The 16,881-nt window shown below is 51.0% G+C and overlaps 1 protein-coding gene across 1 annotated transcript in view; it reads left to right on the top strand.

The window, feature by feature from the left end:
* The window catches only part of LOC106816276, a 98,144-nt gene that overhangs the window by 2,967 nt on the left and 78,296 nt on the right, over positions 1-16,881 (top strand). Inside the window, exon 2 of the mRNA XM_014820862.1 lies at positions 465-523. Within this exon, the coding sequence (XP_014676348.1) occupies positions 465-523 (59 nt within the window). The remainder of the gene's footprint in view (positions 1-464; positions 524-16,881) is intronic.

The raw sequence follows: 16,881 nt of genomic DNA, 5'->3' as shown, positions 1-16,881 counted from the left end.
TAGGAATAAAAAAATTTCGAAGTCTGCAATGCTGTACAGTGTACGGTTGCCGTGCACACCGATCTGTCACAAGCGGTCCGATCACAAGCACGTAATATTACGGTAATTCTCCATATAACACCTTACACATAACACACATGCACTGGTAACACATGCATCACAGTCACTAAGCCAGCGCGTAGCGCGGGTTTCAGCTAGTAATAATAATAATAATAATAACTATGCCTTACTATTTGACGTTTTAATGTTGCATCGATCGTAATTGTGATTTAATTGTACACAGTGTGCTCGTCGTTCGTTATTCACGAATCATTTGAGATAATTTCCAGTTCCGTTTCGCGTGCGTCCAGCGGTCGCTGGAATGCGCACGTGACAATCAATAGAGCTTTGATAATGTCTAATTGAGCGCTGGCCAAAATAGATCGTGAATATGCATTGAAATGAGCTTTTCATGTTTGTTTCAGCGCCATTGTGTTGCAAGACAGTCGTGGCGCCATCCTGGTGCAAGCATGCCTGCGAGCAGGTGAGTTCTCCCAAGTCACATTTTACTCTAGTTTTATTAGCATATCGTGAGTGCGTCTTGCTTGCTAACTAATATTAAAATGTACCAAACTACCTCAGATCTGTTGCGGTGTATCGAGGGAAGGTATCGAGGGACACACCGCTAGCACTCTGCTAGCTACCCGTGCAGTTATGACGAGTGAACGAGGGAGAGATTTCTAATTCGTTCTGATGGCGTTTTATTCGCTCCGTGGGAAAGTAATAGTTCCTGCCTGCTTGGTTGCCTGTCTGCCTGCCTGCCTGTCTGTCTATCTGCCTGTGTTACTGTCGATCGTTCGCTCTCACTGGCCTTCTCTCACTTGCGCTCTCTTAGTTTCCATCCTCCTCTCCGTATACGCGTGTGTGGCCGTAGTTCATTGCCGGCCGACTATACGGTGACTATATTCAATAACGCGGCGTAGGCCCTACGACATCCTTTAATATCACCGAACATCACACTTGCCGATTTAACGCCCGATCATCTACACAGTACAACAACAACGTTGACGAAAGAGCCACGCGCAGGAGTGCTAACAAAACACGGCTGCCTGTCTGCGTGGTTGATGGGTCAGTTGAGGGCAGCCGGGCGGGGGCAGGCTGATGTCATTCTGCGTATGTCACAGCATTATCGTCGCGACGAGTGTCCCGCCCCTGTGTGACACTAATTGACTCGTGAGCGGTTGTCCGGGGCATTACCCGCCCGTGGGGGGAATGTAAGCAACTCGCTACAGTGGACAGCCGGACAGCGACCGGCCCTCCCGTGGTCACATACTTAACAGCTATGTTTGTCACTGGATGTTCGTGACAGTCGCCTGCTAGACAGATCATCGAGTGTCCTTCCGAGATTATCCCTCAGGCATCGGTCAAGCAGTGTCTCGGTCAAGCAGGCTCGTGTCGGTTTCATGAAGCTGAGCTGGTGGATTTACCAGTAGATCCAGCTGCTATATACACCGATAGTGTATAGAGTTGGCATACAACGCTACATGTGGTTGTCGTGATGAATTATACCTCCAAGATCCGCAACGGATGTGTTGGTGTATGGCGGCGAACGATGATCTTGGAAATTCTTCATATTACTAGCGAAGACTCTTAGCTCGGATATATTCTTTGCTTAATCTGCGGCGGATTGGTTTGGTTGGCCGTCGGCGTTTGCCGTGTGTCATCATCACGGGAAGATCCGTAGCAAACATGCCCTGTCGCCAACCTGTCGCTGCAATATGTTTCCCAACTTTTCTTTTTTTTCTACCTGTCGCGAACGTGTCCTTACACTACTTATCTTTTTGTCTTGTCAGACAACGACAAGCACTTCGACCGCAGTTTGCTTCAGTGGCAAGCTTTTGCGGCAACGCAGCACAAAACCACCAGCAATCCCAGCAGATTATTTCGCAGCTACCTTTTTCGCGCGTGGCTTTTATATCGATACATCTGTAGATTCGGTGGCAATCGCGTTTCGCACCTACAGTGCGCCAGTATGACAATATCATGCAGCCCCCGTCGCTGCAGTGTATAGTATCTTCTCCCTGCGCGTCGACGCGCTGTTATGAGATGGTGGGGCAGCAAACTGGTGACGAATTAGACCGGGGGACAGGCAAACTAACCGGGAAATGACAGTATCTAGATTTACCTCGCGGTACCGTATCGTAAACACCAGTGTGAAGCTGATATAAATACCGAATATACTGCTAGGCGCCGGCTGCAGTCGCCGCGCGCGCTCGCGACCGTGCGTGCGTGTTAGTGTGTGATTGTGAACGTGTGTGTGGACTGTGGTTGTGTGTGTGGTGGTGTTGTGTGTGTGTGTGTGATGTGTGTGTGTGTAGTGTACTAATGCTAACGTTCGTCGTTGTGCGTGTGTACGTTTGTTGTGCACGGTATGTGGATGTGCTGTGTGTCTCATCTGACTTGTTCAGCCCTTCTGCCGTCTCGGCGTGCGTGCATATGTGTCTGTACGCGTGTCTGAGACCACACCAGCCCAACAGTCTGTGTATGTTGGCTTACATTAGTGTCATCTTCGGTGCAGTGCGTCATTTTTCAAGTATCGGTGTAACCGATGTGCATTCGACTCCATCTTGCTCTAACACGATAGCGGTGTTTGGGTAAAATGGGTGAATGGTTGTGATCAATGATCAGCTTGAAGCGTGAACATAGTAAAAATGGACGGAGAGAGAGAGCGGATAGGAAAGGTAGACCAGGACAGGCGAGGAGAGACTCCAACAGAGCCGAGAGAGACTGGTTGGGAAGAAGTACGTTGTGCGTGCCATGCCGTGCGTCGCGTGCCGTGTATTCGAGTCCTGAGGACAGAGCAGAACGCGCGAGACCGCCAAACAGAGAAAGCGAGGAGAGAGTAGACAGGGAGACGAGGTGTAGAGAGAAACCAAGAGAGAAGAGAGAGAGAGAGGAGAGGAGATCCGAGGAGAGATCAGACGACGAGCAGGGATGGAACCGAGCTCGCAGAGCAGGAGCACGACGATACTGATGAGACGGAGGAGGAAGGAGGGGGAAGAGAAAGAGAGGACGATGAGAGACGAAAGGGCAAAGAGAGGAGAGAGAGAGACGGAGGTGAGAGGACTCAGAGAGAAGAGAGACAGACGCAGAGAGAGACGGAGAGGGACAGGCGAGACCGACGCACCGGGAGGAAACGAGAGGAAGGATCGAGAGATGAGAGCAAGAAGAGAGAAGAGAGACGAAGAGTACGGAGAGAAAGAAGAGACGATGAGAAGAGAAGAGAAGAGACGAGATTTTCATACCCGAGAGAGAGAGAGAGAGAGAGAAAAAGAGATAGAACTGCTCTCCTGTGTGCCACTCGCTGCGACAATGTACGACTTAACGAACCAGCTCGCAAATCGAAAATCGCTCGGTTACGCTTCGACATGGCCCCGTGACAGCGCCGGTGACAAATGGCAAAGGAGATCAGACTCACTTTGCTCGGCTCCGCGTCGTGGAGAAAGGCGGTTGGGTGCCAGGTGTCAGTGTCTGTTAGTAAAACCGCTGTGACTAAGTGGTTTTCTCGCGTGAAAAGCTGGCACGATGCATTGTCGTGTCCGTGCGCGCCAGTCATCTCGAGGCAAAGTGTTGTAGTATATATTGCTAACTCGTCCACGCTGCGGTTAGTGTCACAATTTGAGGGTCCAGTTTTGGAGTCCTGTTTGGGGAGAAAATCCGCGAGGAGGTGGTAATATCAGGAGTGTATAATAATGGAATAATATATTATTATACACTCCTGGTAATATCAGACATACATGAAGTGATGGTACAGCACTGGCAGCGTCATACCGTAAAGTGCAGAAACCAATTAAAAATTGTTCATGTAACAAAGGTACGTCTGAAAAAAAACTATTTTTGCTCAACTCGTAAAAGCGGGTGGCAGGCAGATCAAATGTTTTCACATCCGTGGTTCCTGTGCCGCACCGACACCCGACGAGTTTTTTATGACGCGTGGGCGGAATGAATTTTATTCATTTGCTTTATCGAACGCCGAGGTACGGGGCCGGTCGGCGAAGGGCACTTCTAGTAATGCTTCTACACATACTCATGAACACGCACACACTGGCAGCGCGATTAATTAATTGCAAACTGAAAAGCGAGAAAATGGCTGATTGACCGTGTCTGCTGTATGTGTACCCCTGCGCGATCTTCCGAACTGAACCTCTGGGTAAACACATTAAGATGACCGCATATAACAGACCTGCTTATAGATTTGTTTGGCGACAGATTACTCGCGTTGATTTACAATGTTTCACGTGAGCGCATTTGCATACGACAGTTGCTCCGTGCTGTAGAACGCGTGCTGCGTGTGTGTGTGTGTGTGCGTGCGTGCGTGCCTGCGTGCGTTCGTGCGTGCGTGCGTGCGTGCTGTGCTGTGTGTGTGTGTGCGTGCTGCGTGTTTGTGTGTGTGCGTGCGTGCGTGCGTGCGTGCGTGCGTTCGTGCGTTCGTGCGTGTTGTGCTGTGTGTGTGTGTGTGCGTGTGTGTGCGTGTGTGTGCGTGCGCGCGCGCGTGTGTGTATGTATGCGAGTGTCTGTGTGTGTGTGCGTGCGGGCCTGCGTGCGTGCGTGCGTGCGTGTGTGTCGCCCTTTCTCTCTTTTTCTTACTATCTCCCTATCTTTTCTTTTCCTTTTCTCTATCTCGAGGAGGAGGAGGACGAAGAGTAAGAGGAAGAGGAGAGAAGCATCATGGGGGATATATATATATATACGCTTATATATATATATATATATATACGGTTATAGCGAGATGCGTGTTCGTGGATGCGGTTAGTGGCCGGCCGGTGGTGATAGCAGGGAAACATCGGCCGCATCCAGTCAAGTGGTGAACCCAATACTCACCGGCACGGCAGGCCGTACGGGTGTAATGTGTGGACGCGGGGATTTGCTCCGGGCACAAAGATGACGAGCTGGGATTACACAAGCGGGCTGCTATAACTGTCCTCGCCGCATTGTGGCAAGGTGGCAGGGGGTGGGGGAGCTAAGTCTTGCTAATAGCTACCCCCACAGGCAGAAATACGAGTGTGCTGGTCGGGCAGCGGGCGAGCGGGGATCCGACAGCGGCTTAGCACAGCGTGGTGAATGCGCGGGTTTTATCTTTCCAGTGTGTGCGGGCTTGCTCGAGGATGCGGATTACAGGCGAGCGGAAAGTGCCGTAAGAAAGTGCTCGCTTGCACTTCATTAGCCGAGAAGACTGGCGGGGACTTAGAGCCCCGCCAATTTGTAGTCGTTATCTGTAGTTTGTTTTCGTACGTGTAAAAGTCTTGGTGCTGGTGTAGAATACCTGCCTATATAAGTAGCGCGGCCGTTCCCCTGGGATCCTTCCACGAGTGCGCCCACGCCTCCGCATCTCGCTGCCAGTGTGGAAACAGGAAGAAATAAAACAGGAGAGAGAATGCGGCTGTACATTATAAGGGTGTCGTGTTGAAGTGTAACTGAAAGTAAAATGAAATAGACGTTATTATTTATACTAGAAAGTAAACGTTCCGTTGCAATTATGTGATTCGCTTACTGCAGAATGCGTGCACAAATTTAAAAGGTACGGAGCACCGATAGAAAACACATGTAAACAAAAGTAGTTGTTAATGCAGCCGGTATCACAATGGCTGCTAAGTAACGGATACTTTCTACCTTATACTCGTACTCGTACTAGTATCACTCGCTAGCACGCCCCACGTATATTATTGTCAACATCTAACCATTGTGGTTAACTGAGTCGCTCAGTGGGGATTCGAACACTGACCCTTACCCTGCCCACCCACAGCCCTCTAAACTCGCCCTCCTTCCCCCCAACAAACCGCGCCGTCCCAGCGTTGCCGGAACAAAATACCAGTACATTACACTATTTATGCGCTATATATGGTCAGCGAGGTGCAGGTTTTTCCACGTGAAAGCAGTGAAACGCTTAAGCCGCATGTTTTATACCTTTTGAAAAGACGCCGTGAGAAAAAACTCGTTTCTTGAAACGCACCGTGCGCCCATTTACTCAGGCATTGAAGTCTATCTATGTTATCGGCACTCGCTCTGTGGGTTTAATGCGATGAGATCGCTGCGAAGTAGGTACGCCGTTATCAACCTTAGAACATCGTGGGAGCAACTGGAGCGAAATACGCGGCGTTGTTAGCTGGGTCGGTTTGCTGTTCTCTCATCCTCTCGCTTTCTCTCTCTCTCAATCTCTCCCTTTCTCTCACTCGTGCGCGCTCTCTCTCTCTTTCACTCTAACTATCTCATTCGCTTTTCCTTCTATCTCATTCTCACTTTCTCTCTCTTTCTCATTCTCTTTCTTTGCGTGTGCGTGTCTTTTTCTCGCTTGCGCGCTTTCTCTCTCTCTCTTGCACGTCGTCTCTTTTATCTCGCTTGCTCTCGCTCGCTCGCTTTCTCTTTCTCTTACTTTTCCCTCTCCCCTTCCTCGCCACGAAAGCCAACGACATCACGTCGAGTCGAGCTGACTGCCACATTGTTCGGCGGAAACTGGCCGCATTGCGCCGTCAATCGACATACAGACCGGCCCTTGTTAATTCATTGTCCGCGAGCTTCGTGACACTCTGCTGGCTAATCATCACGGTTCGGCCACCGTGGCGCAGGACAATCGATCGTCGGTAAACACACCTGATGTCCAGTGCTGGTCATTATGCCGGACGGCGCACACTGCGTCTGAATGCGGCTCCGCTCTCCCGAATTTCAAAAGATCCGATGATTATACCGGCCGCGGTCGTGGTAATGATATCATTGATGTCGCTGTGAAATTTTGAGAGTGGAAAAAATTGCCGCGGTTGGAATTGCCGGTGGAAAAGCTTTTAGCGGGCGTTGTCGTCGGGTCATCGTCAAGTGAAGAATGGTCATCGTGCGGTCAACGCAATTGATGTCAAAATCGCATGTACGGGAAAAACCCGCGCTATTAACGAATCCGGCGTAGGATTTTTTTTAATTGGGTAAAGCCGTCTTCTCCTCTTGGCTCGGTTTTCCGTCTTGCCCGAATGTTTTCGTTTACCTATCGGGGTATCATTCAGCATTCATTGTGTTGGGTGATTGTCGAATTTCGGCGTTTGTCAGCTTTTCTCTTCATGCATCTTGCTTATAACGTAGCAGAAGAGTCTCTCTAGGTATGCGTCCTTCCTATCGGAAAATCTTTGGTGCATGTAGCTTCTGTGCGTAAGGTGTTATTGCTATCGGTAGTAATATATAGAGAAGAAAATTAGGCCCATGTTTAAAACGTCAGCGTTCCCGGAACAGGCGACTGGCGTGCTCGCGTGGCGTTGTGAGAGCGACGTATATATATACTCCACGGTTGTACGCGATACGCCTGTGAACTGCAACTTGTTTATTGAGAATAAGAGCCATTTATTTTTCCTCGTTATAGAGTAAATACATATGCGGCGCTGTTGTGAAAATAGCTTGAACAACTTACAGCGGCATGTGGTCCCTCTGGCCATCCGCGTTTAGAACGATCACGCCTATAGGCCAGATCATTTTATTAGTTTGAATCCAAGGCAGTAGCCCACGACGCCCGAGTTAAATTCATTATTCTATACTAATTGGTATTCAGTTGGTCGCAATGTAGAATCCGCGTATTTCCTCTCTTTTGTTTGTTTTATAACCACATAAAATACGTTCCGGAGTTGAGCGGTATTCAGTTGTTCATTAGGATGCAGGAGAGCGTTTAATTGTTTTATGAGTGACTATTTAATAGTCAACGGTGCGTGAGACTAGTATGTAAGCTAGCTTGTTTATGTGCACCGTACCTCAGGTACGGAATCAAACATTTCCCTATGGGTTCAGCGGCCATGAACGATGGCTGGATGGAATCGGTGAAGTGTGCTTTGAAGCCCATAAATTCCTACAGTACTTCCCGAGGCGCATAATGTTTTTACGAAATCAAAAATCAACCGATTCGTAAGCGGACGATCAACGATTTTAATCACGCATTTAATCAGCTTATGTCGCCACGTCTCTCCCTCTCTCCCTCCCTCTATCTCGCTCCCCCCCCCCTTTCTCTCTTCCTCTCGCTCACCTTATCCGGCCCCTCTCTCTTCCTGTTTCTTTCTTTCTCTGCCTCTCTCTCTGCCTCTCTCTCTCTCTCTCTCGCTCCCTATCTCTCTCTCTCTATTCACTTCGCTCACCTTATCCTGCCCCTTCCTCTCTCCCTGTTTATTTCTCTCTCTGCCTCTCGCTTTCTCTCTCTCTCTCTCTCTCTTTCTCTCTTTCCACTATCTATGTATTTTGCTGTGATGTTGTTTAAAAACCGAGGTTTGCAGGCCGGGGGTTCGCGCGTATGACACGCGGGAATGCGACAGTCTTTTTCCGTCAGTATCACTACGTCTCCCTTTCCCTGAGCGAAACCGAGATGCCGTGTCCCTCCCGCGCATCCGCCTCGGTGGATTGGAAGGTCATTTTCCTTGCGTTTCATCGGCGCGTCCCAGCGTCGAGGTTAATTGCGACGTCACAAGGACAGTTGACAGGTGCATTTCAGCTCGGCGCCTCAATCGTCAGTTTGCATTCGCCTATTATACACGACAATCATCATGAACGCATTGTGTCAGCACCTATATAGCTCGCGTGCGTCCGTAAGCAACGGATGTTTCCATGTGTTATATATATATATGATATGCCTATATAGCGCCGTTCCCGAAACTAACACGACAATGCAAATGCAAGGAACCATATCGTGATTGTAAAATACCTGTTTGCGGGCGAACGTTCTTCGCTGTAATAGATGCATCATCGTGTAATTCGAGATTGAAAGTGACCCGTGCACGAATCTAGGCGGTGCCGCTGTACGAACGCTCGTGGCTCGTCCGACAGCCGTGATGTACGTATCACGCGCTATCAAAAGGCAATAAATAACGCACTGTTTGCGCGCACTTATATAGAATGTTATCTGTATAGTTTCGCATAAAACAGCCGTTCAGTTTTCGGGCAGGCAACTATAGACGCTGAATGATGGCGTGCGTGCAGTCAATCTCCCCATTCATGCCCCGTCTCCGTAGTATATCACAGCGTTGTCACACTTTCCCAATTACACTTGTGGCGAGAATCCGTCCAACAATAGAATGATTATCTTTCGTATAATGTGTTGGATGCGGGTTCTTGCAGTTATGATAAATACACGCGTACACAAACACACGTGCACGCGCGACCGTACACGCACTCACGCACATACGCACTCAAGGACGCACGCACGCACGCAGAGACACGCATGTATATATATATATATATATATTATATATATATTTATACACACGCGCGCACGCACACATGCACACACACACCCACGCACACACACACACACACACACACACACACACACACACACACACACACACACACACACACACACACACGCGCTCGCAACGGTCGTCGGGTCTATCTCTCGCGTCCATGTCCGTCCGCCCCCCCCCCACCTCCCCGCTCTGCGTCGACGCGTTCCCTCGGCGCGCGCCTGACAGCTCACTCGTCGTCGCCCGTCGCCTTGCGCAAGCGCACGTGAGCATCACATGCCGTCGATCACCGACAGAGCAGCCTCACGCATGCTGCCACCTCTCATCGTCGCTAGCTTCGTCGCTCGGTGCTGTCAGCCTCTGGTAGTCAGCACGTAAACACATCCCGGGCGCGGGTAATGGACGCGCGCCCTCGCTATACCACTAAAAGTCGCCCGCGCGTCGTCGGGCAGTAAATCTAGCAATTTGTTGCCGAGGCCGTAAATAGCAGGTCGCGTCGCGGGCAGCGGTAGCAAGCAAGCATTCGGGCTGTGTACGGGGAGTGTGTGGTCTCTTTTTCATTCTCTCTCCTCGTTTTATCTCCCTCTCTCTCTCGCTCTCTCTTCTCTCTCTCTCCCTTTCTCTGTGTCTCTCTCTCTCCCTATCTCCCCCTCTCTGTTTTCCTCTCTGATCTCTCTGATCTCCCTCTGCTCGCCCTCTCACTCCGCCCTCTATCTCCCCCGCTGCCCCGCGTTCATGCCAGCTTAGCTCGCAGGACGATGGATGTGCACCCGGCCGTGACGACAATGCTGCCTCCTGTCATGCATGCCATCACTTACGTTGGCGCGCGCGCGGTGTCTGTCGGGAAGAATTTACGAGCAGACGATCTTGTTTGCGCTGCAACTAATTACGTGGCGGCGGCGGCAGCGGTGTCCGGCGGGTTACAGATGGGCGCCTCTAAACAAAATACAACATCATTTTGCGGCCCCCTGTCGGAGGTAAAGCTTGCGCTGCACCGTGGACGTGAGTATGCGCGCGCACGTGTATGCGCGTGGTCGTACGTCTTCATGCGCGTGCGCCTGTGTCCGTCCGCCTGTGCCTGCGTGTACATGCGTTCGTGCGTGGGTTGGTATGCGTGCATGCCCAGCCGTCTGGCTGTACACACCTATATTCCATAGGCCTGCACGTGTGAGTGCGAGCGTGGTCTTTGCTCTATGCTGCGCGCTGCATGTGTTATTTAACATAACATGCACATAGTACGTCATCGTCGTGCATTATTCACGCGCCGTGGGAGAATTCATCGCGCGCTGTTCGCTTCTTCTTTCTCTTCGATTAAGTAGCAAATTTTACCGCAGATTCTAATTAAAGTCTGGTTGGACTGTTCTACAATATTCACACGCACACGAACAACCGCACGCACGCACATGCGCTCGCACGCATGCATGCACGCTCGCACGCATGCATGCACGCACGCACGCGCGCAGCGGACGCACGGTAGCGCACGCGCACGCTCGCGCGGCGCAGCGCGCAGCACACACACACACTACACAATAGCACTACACACACACACACACACACACACACACACACACACACACACACACACACAAAGACATACTTACATATTACACACATACCGGCACCGTGCTAAAAAATTCGCCCGTTATACGCGACCAAAGCGTTATATATTTCCTGCATATACTTATTACACGAAGTGTAAAAGCTGTAGTTAAACCGATGATGTGTATGTGGTATACTGATTATATGATATATAGCATGCGACATGATATATATATTTGATGTATGTTTATAATAAGAAGTCGAATGACTATATGCTATAACCCGATATGTTTTCGGTGCAATTATTTTATGAACTAACGCTGCAATGTGATATGTATGTGATATATTCACGATGAGAGGTATATGTCGGTTGTGGTATGCGTTAATGTGAGAGCCCATGCCAACTGCGGTATCATGCTAGCGGCATGCAATCGTAATGTGGGGGAAACCGACAGCAGCTGCCGCCAAGCCGGCTTTGCTGCGACCATCCACCTCATTTGTCTTCTTTTTTCTTCTCGCGCTCTCTCTCCATCTCGCCTTTCGTTCGCGATTTAGAAATGCCAACAAGAACTGGAATCTGGCGCTGATTTAACGGCACGTTGATTGTGATGAATGTAGCGTGGATGTGCGAGCAGCCGAGAACCTGTCAGCAGCAGTATCAGCATCATCATCATCAGCATCAGCGTCGTCATCATCAGCGTCGTCATCATCAGCGTCGTCATCATCAACCCCGGTTCTCCACACCCATGCTCCCCCCGTCCACGTACGTGCTCATCTCCTAGCCCCGGCGCACATGTGGTGTGGCTGAGGGCGTTTTTGCTCGTATGGGAGTTTTGCACGTAAATTGGCCGTACATCGCTGGAGGCTAGATGGGCACCCACGCGCCTCCAGAACACGTGTCAGGAATGGCTTCACACGTGCGGGGCTATGCCCAGCGTGCAACACAACGTGTGGAACAACGCTTACATGTTACTGCTGACCACTCACCCACGGCGGAGGTCCGAAATAAATCACCATTGGTGGGACAGCCCCTAAATGTTACTCTTGACTACCATCCTATGGCCTGAGTTCAGGGGAGAGCCAACTTGGATACCCGACAGTGTGTTCCCACATTCACCTCATCACGCCCCACTGATGGACATCCCAACATCCCGTACATCCCAAAATCCCGCGCATTCACACATGCGCCGCCCGTTTCTGTTTTAGTATACTCGCCCCCCCCCCCACTCAATCCAATGACGATCTCGTATAAATTATCGTGTATCATTATTGTATATCATATATCGTATATCGTATATCACATAGCAGATCTATTGACGCATCATTATACAGACATCAGCTGGTTAACGATACAACACAGAGCTTAGGGCGTGCACATAGCGTACAACTGTTGCTTGCATGCGCGCGTGCGAGCATAGAGCGTGCACACAGCGTACAACTGTTGCTTGCATGTGCGCGTGCGAGCATAGAGCGTGCACATAGCGTACAACTGTTGCTTGCATGCGCGCGTGCGAGCATAGAGCGTACACACAGCGTACAACTGTTGCTTGCATGCGCGCGTGCGAGCATAGAGCGTGCACATAGCGTACAACTGTTGCTTGCATGTACGCGTGCGAGCATAGAGCGTACACACAGCGTACAACTGTTGCTTGCATTCCACGCTTGCGAGCATGAGCGTGCACACCGCAGGCGGTAGACGGACTGTTGCTTGCATGCGCCTGTTGCGAGCATTAGAAGTGCACATCTTCTTTTGGTTCCAGCGTCCAAACTGTTGCTGTGCTTCACGGCCGCTGCGAGCATAGCAGCGCTCTGCACATTTAGCGTACTAACTGTTGCTGGGGTGGCGAGTGGCGCGTGCGAGCATCGAGCGTTAAGTGGCGCGACGCAGGGCGTAGCAGGACTTGTTGGAGTTGGGCATCTGTGCCGCGTGGCGAGCATCAGAGCGTGCGCCACAGCGCTACAACTCGTGGCTTGCATGCCTGCGCGTCGCGAGCAGTAGAGCGTACACATAGGCCGTACACTGTTGCTTGCATGCCGCCGATAGAAGAAGCACATCAAGAGGCGTACAAATAACTAGCGTACAATGTTGTTTGCATGGGCCGCCGTGCGAGCAACTAGGGCGTGCACACTAGGCGTAGCAACGTGTTGGCTTGCATCGCGCGGCGTGCGAGCTCAGCAGCGTGCAGCATATCAGCGCTACAGAACTGGTTGTTTGCAGTCGGCGCGCGCTGCGGGAGCATAGCGTACCACTCTCGTACATGACTGTGTTGCTGGTGTGCATGTGCGCGTTGCGAGCATAGAGCGTCACATAGCGTACAACTCGCTTGCTTTCATTGCGCGCCGTTCGCGAGCATAGAAGCCGTACACAGCAGCGTAAACTCGTTGCTGTTGCATGGCGCGGTGGAGCCTAGAAGCGTGCCACATAGCGTACCAACTGTTGCTTGCCAGCGGGCAAGCGTGCCGAGCAATAGAAGCGAGTACAAAAAGGCGTAACAAACTAGTATGAGCTAATGCATGACAGCGCGTGTGGCGAGCATATCAGAGCGTGCACAGTGAGGGGCGGTACAGACGTGGTGTGTGCTTTTGCATGTCGCTGCGCTTGCGATGCATAGGGCGTTGACATCACGCTGTACAACTGTTGGCTTGTATGCGCGCTGTGCGAGCATAGAGCGTGCACACTAGTCGTAGTCATACTTGTTGTGCAACTGTGTGGGCGCGTGCGAGCATAGGCGTGACGATAGCGTAGCCAGCTGTTGCTCTGCATAGGCGCGTGCGAGCATAGGCGTACACCAGCGTAACAACTGTTCGCTTGCATGCGCGGCGTGCGAGCATAGCGCGTGCCATAGCCGTACCACTGTGCTTTGCATGTGGCGCCGTGCGACATAGAGGCGTACACCACCCCAACAAGCGTAGACAAGCTGTTGCTTGCATGGCGCGCGTGCGAGGGCATAGAGCGTGCAACATAGCGTACAACTGTTGCTTGGCAGCGCGCCCGTGCCGAGCCATACGACGCCGCGCCGCACGAACAGCGTACAACTGTTGCTCTTGCCACTGCGCCGGGTGCGGGAGAGGATGAGAGGGGTGGCACACGGGGGGCGGTACAGACTGGTTGTTGTGTATTGCACGGCATTGCGAGGTCTTTTCTAGAAGGCCGGACTTCGCACACGCGTTCTCTCCATTTCATGAACCTTGCTCGATTAATAATGTTTTTATTAATTATAAATTATTTAAGTTATATTAATTAATGCCGGTCGCATATTAATGTTGCTTATTAAACAGCGTATAGATTGAACCGGGTTTTAATCTCTAAATGGTGGCAGAAGTGCTCGCTCTTTGTGCAAGCAGCCAGTACGTGTCATGTGAAATATACATATACTTTATATATTTTTATTATTATATATATTTACTATATATATATATATATATAACTAAATATAAATAATAACGCGGAACGTGCGATTCGTGGCCACGGTTTAATGGACCTGTGTAATCTCGGGGAGTATGTATAGCCGGTTCATCTTTAGCTCTCCCTTTCTTTCTCACTCTCTCTGCTCGTGCTTTCTCCCCCCGGCCCCTCCTCTCTCTCGTCTCTGCTCTCTGGTGTGTCTCTAGTCGTTGGACACTCATCTATCGCACATAGTGCTGCAGTGTCGAACGGGCGGGAGCTCGGAACTCAGACATTATTTGACTTTGACGGGTTATTAATACGGCGGGACACGTATTTGTCCCTCCTTAATCTTGATCTGGCCACTCGTTCGAGCCATTTTACTCAGGGAGTGCCCTGTGCGTTATTGAACGTCTCCGCGCACGCACCCGCATCGCACACACGCCGCGCAGCACCTCGCGTCCCGCCAGTGTGGGTCCCTCTGTTTCGGCTTCCTCTCTCTTTCTTTCCTCCCGCTCTCACCCTCCACCCTCTCCCGCCTCTCTCACCATGAGCGATGCAGCAGGACAACACTCGGTGCCCTGCTGGATGGCTGGCTGTGTGGCGGACGACCGGGGTTATGGTCCGCAGGTGCTAAACGGCACGGGGGCGACCCGCCGCGTGCTCAATAAGCTACTGTCACCATTAGCCCCGGTGTGAAAGACGTGTCGGCCATTAGTCACGCGGGTCTCTGCCATTTGTCTTCTCATGGCGAGGGAGGCGTCCACCGGCCGCGGCGCCGGAGGCGATATGGATCATGGCGGGGGTGTATGAGGCCCAAGCCGGCCCTGCATAGCGCATGCAGCGTGGTGGAATAGTAGCGTGGAATCTGTGCGCAGAGAACGCGATTGCATTTGCTCCGTAGCGCGTCTTTATGTGTCTCTCTCTGCGCCGTGCTTGTCTTGCTCTTTCTTGCTTTCTTCTCTCGCTCTTTCTTACTTTCTTTCTCAGACCGTCGTGGCTTGCTGTTTCCTTCTCTCTCTTTCTCCTCTCTCTTTCTCGTCTCTCTGTCTCTGTTTCTCAAGTGGCGCGTGTCTTTCTCTCCCTCTCTCGTCGCCTCGCTTTCACTTTCTCTTCTCATTCGTTCTGTTGTCTCCCCCCTCGATTGTCTCTCCACTTTCGTGTCTCTTCTCTCTCTCTCTTCGTTTTTGTCGCTGTCCTTCTATGTTCTCTCGTTTTTCTCTGCGTCCTCTCTCTCTCTCTACTTTCTTTTTGGCTGTCTGCTGCCCCTCTCTTTCCCCTTCTGCCTCTCTGCCTCTCTTCTTGCGTTCTGCGCTGCTCGCGCTCCTATGTTTCTCCGTTTCTTTCTGCTCGCTCTGGCTTTTTTCTCTGTCTCTCCCCCTGTCTTGTCTTCTCTCGTCTCGCTCTCATCTTCGTTCTCTGCTCTCCCCCTGCTATGTCTCTCGTGTCTCTCTCTCTTTCGCTTTCTCGCTCTCTCCCGCTCTTTCCTTCTCTCTCGCTCGCTCAGGCGAGGCAGCATCATTCATCTCTGTCGGCGGCGTCGCGTCAGCAGCGTCAGCAGCTGTGACTCGATACAACACCGCTGCTCGCGCAGTCGATGCCGATTCAGAGTCGCAGCTCAGGTGTGAGGAGTCGTGAAGGAAACCAGCTTTGGCCAGCGACCAGCGGGGAATGTTGTGTGCGCAAAACTACGTGTCATAGCTAAAAATGGCGCTCTCTGAGTGACACACAGGATTGGGGCAGTTCGGACATCCGCAACACGTGTGCGGGATACGCTTCTCCCACTTCTTCTCTCACACGCGCATCATTCCATCATTCCAACTTTCCTTCGTCCTCGTTCTCTTTTTTTCGCTTACCCCCTTCTCACGATCTCTTTGTCGCTCGCTAATTTGCTCTACCGTGCTAAATTTCGTCTGTGTGCCTCTTTCTCTCTCACACACCCTATCATAAAAACTGTGTCTCGGCTCTATGCTTCTCTCTCCTATTTTTTCTCGCTTTTTTTCAGCCCTTTCTCTTTCTCTTACCCCACCTCTCTCTTTCTTTGATTCCTTCTCGCTCTCTCTCTCTCTCTCTCTCTCTCTTATGTTCTCTCGTGCGCGCGCTCTCTCTCTCTTTATCTCTCTTACTTTCTTACTTGTTCTCTTGCGCTCTCTCTCTCTCCTTTGTTCGCTTACTGTTTTTCTCTCTCTCTCATTCTCTCTGTTATTCTGTCCATGTCGGTTGCAGCCCTGTCGGCCTCTGTCGGCCCGCAGGTTTTCACGTGGTAGCGTTCCGACGCTATCCGACGTATCATTAATCACACGGTTGTTTTACGCAGCGATGACAAGCGTAGACTGGTGACGGCGTCCTTTTCGCGCCGACACATTTGTGAACCGGCGCAGAGACACAAGCGTTGTTTTTTTACTAGCGTACGGGTCGAGTCTGCTGGCGGGAGCAATGGGTAACCCGGGACGTCTTCCCTTCACAGATTCGTATTGAGTCGCTAGTGTATTTGAACGACGTGGTGTGCCTATAGGTGTCCGTTACAACGGCAGCCGAAATCGCAGTGATGCGTATTTGATTCACAGATGGCGTATTTATCGCGATCGGAAAACAAGTGTGCGACTTGTTGTTATGTCGTACGTAGCCAGACGGTCAAGTTGTGTATTATATATTATATATTGTATACTGTGTGTGTGTGTGTGTGTGTGTGTGTGTGTGTGTGTGTGTGTGTGTGTGTGT

Source organism: Priapulus caudatus, unplaced genomic scaffold, assembly GCF_000485595.1.
Source record: "Priapulus caudatus unplaced genomic scaffold, Priapulus_caudatus-5.0.1 Scaffold31, whole genome shotgun sequence".
Taxonomy (NCBI): Eukaryota; Metazoa; Priapulida; class Priapulimorpha; order Priapulimorphida; family Priapulidae; genus Priapulus; species Priapulus caudatus.
Note: the sequence above shows the minus strand (reverse complement) of the source record. Positions and strands in the feature narration are given on the sequence as shown.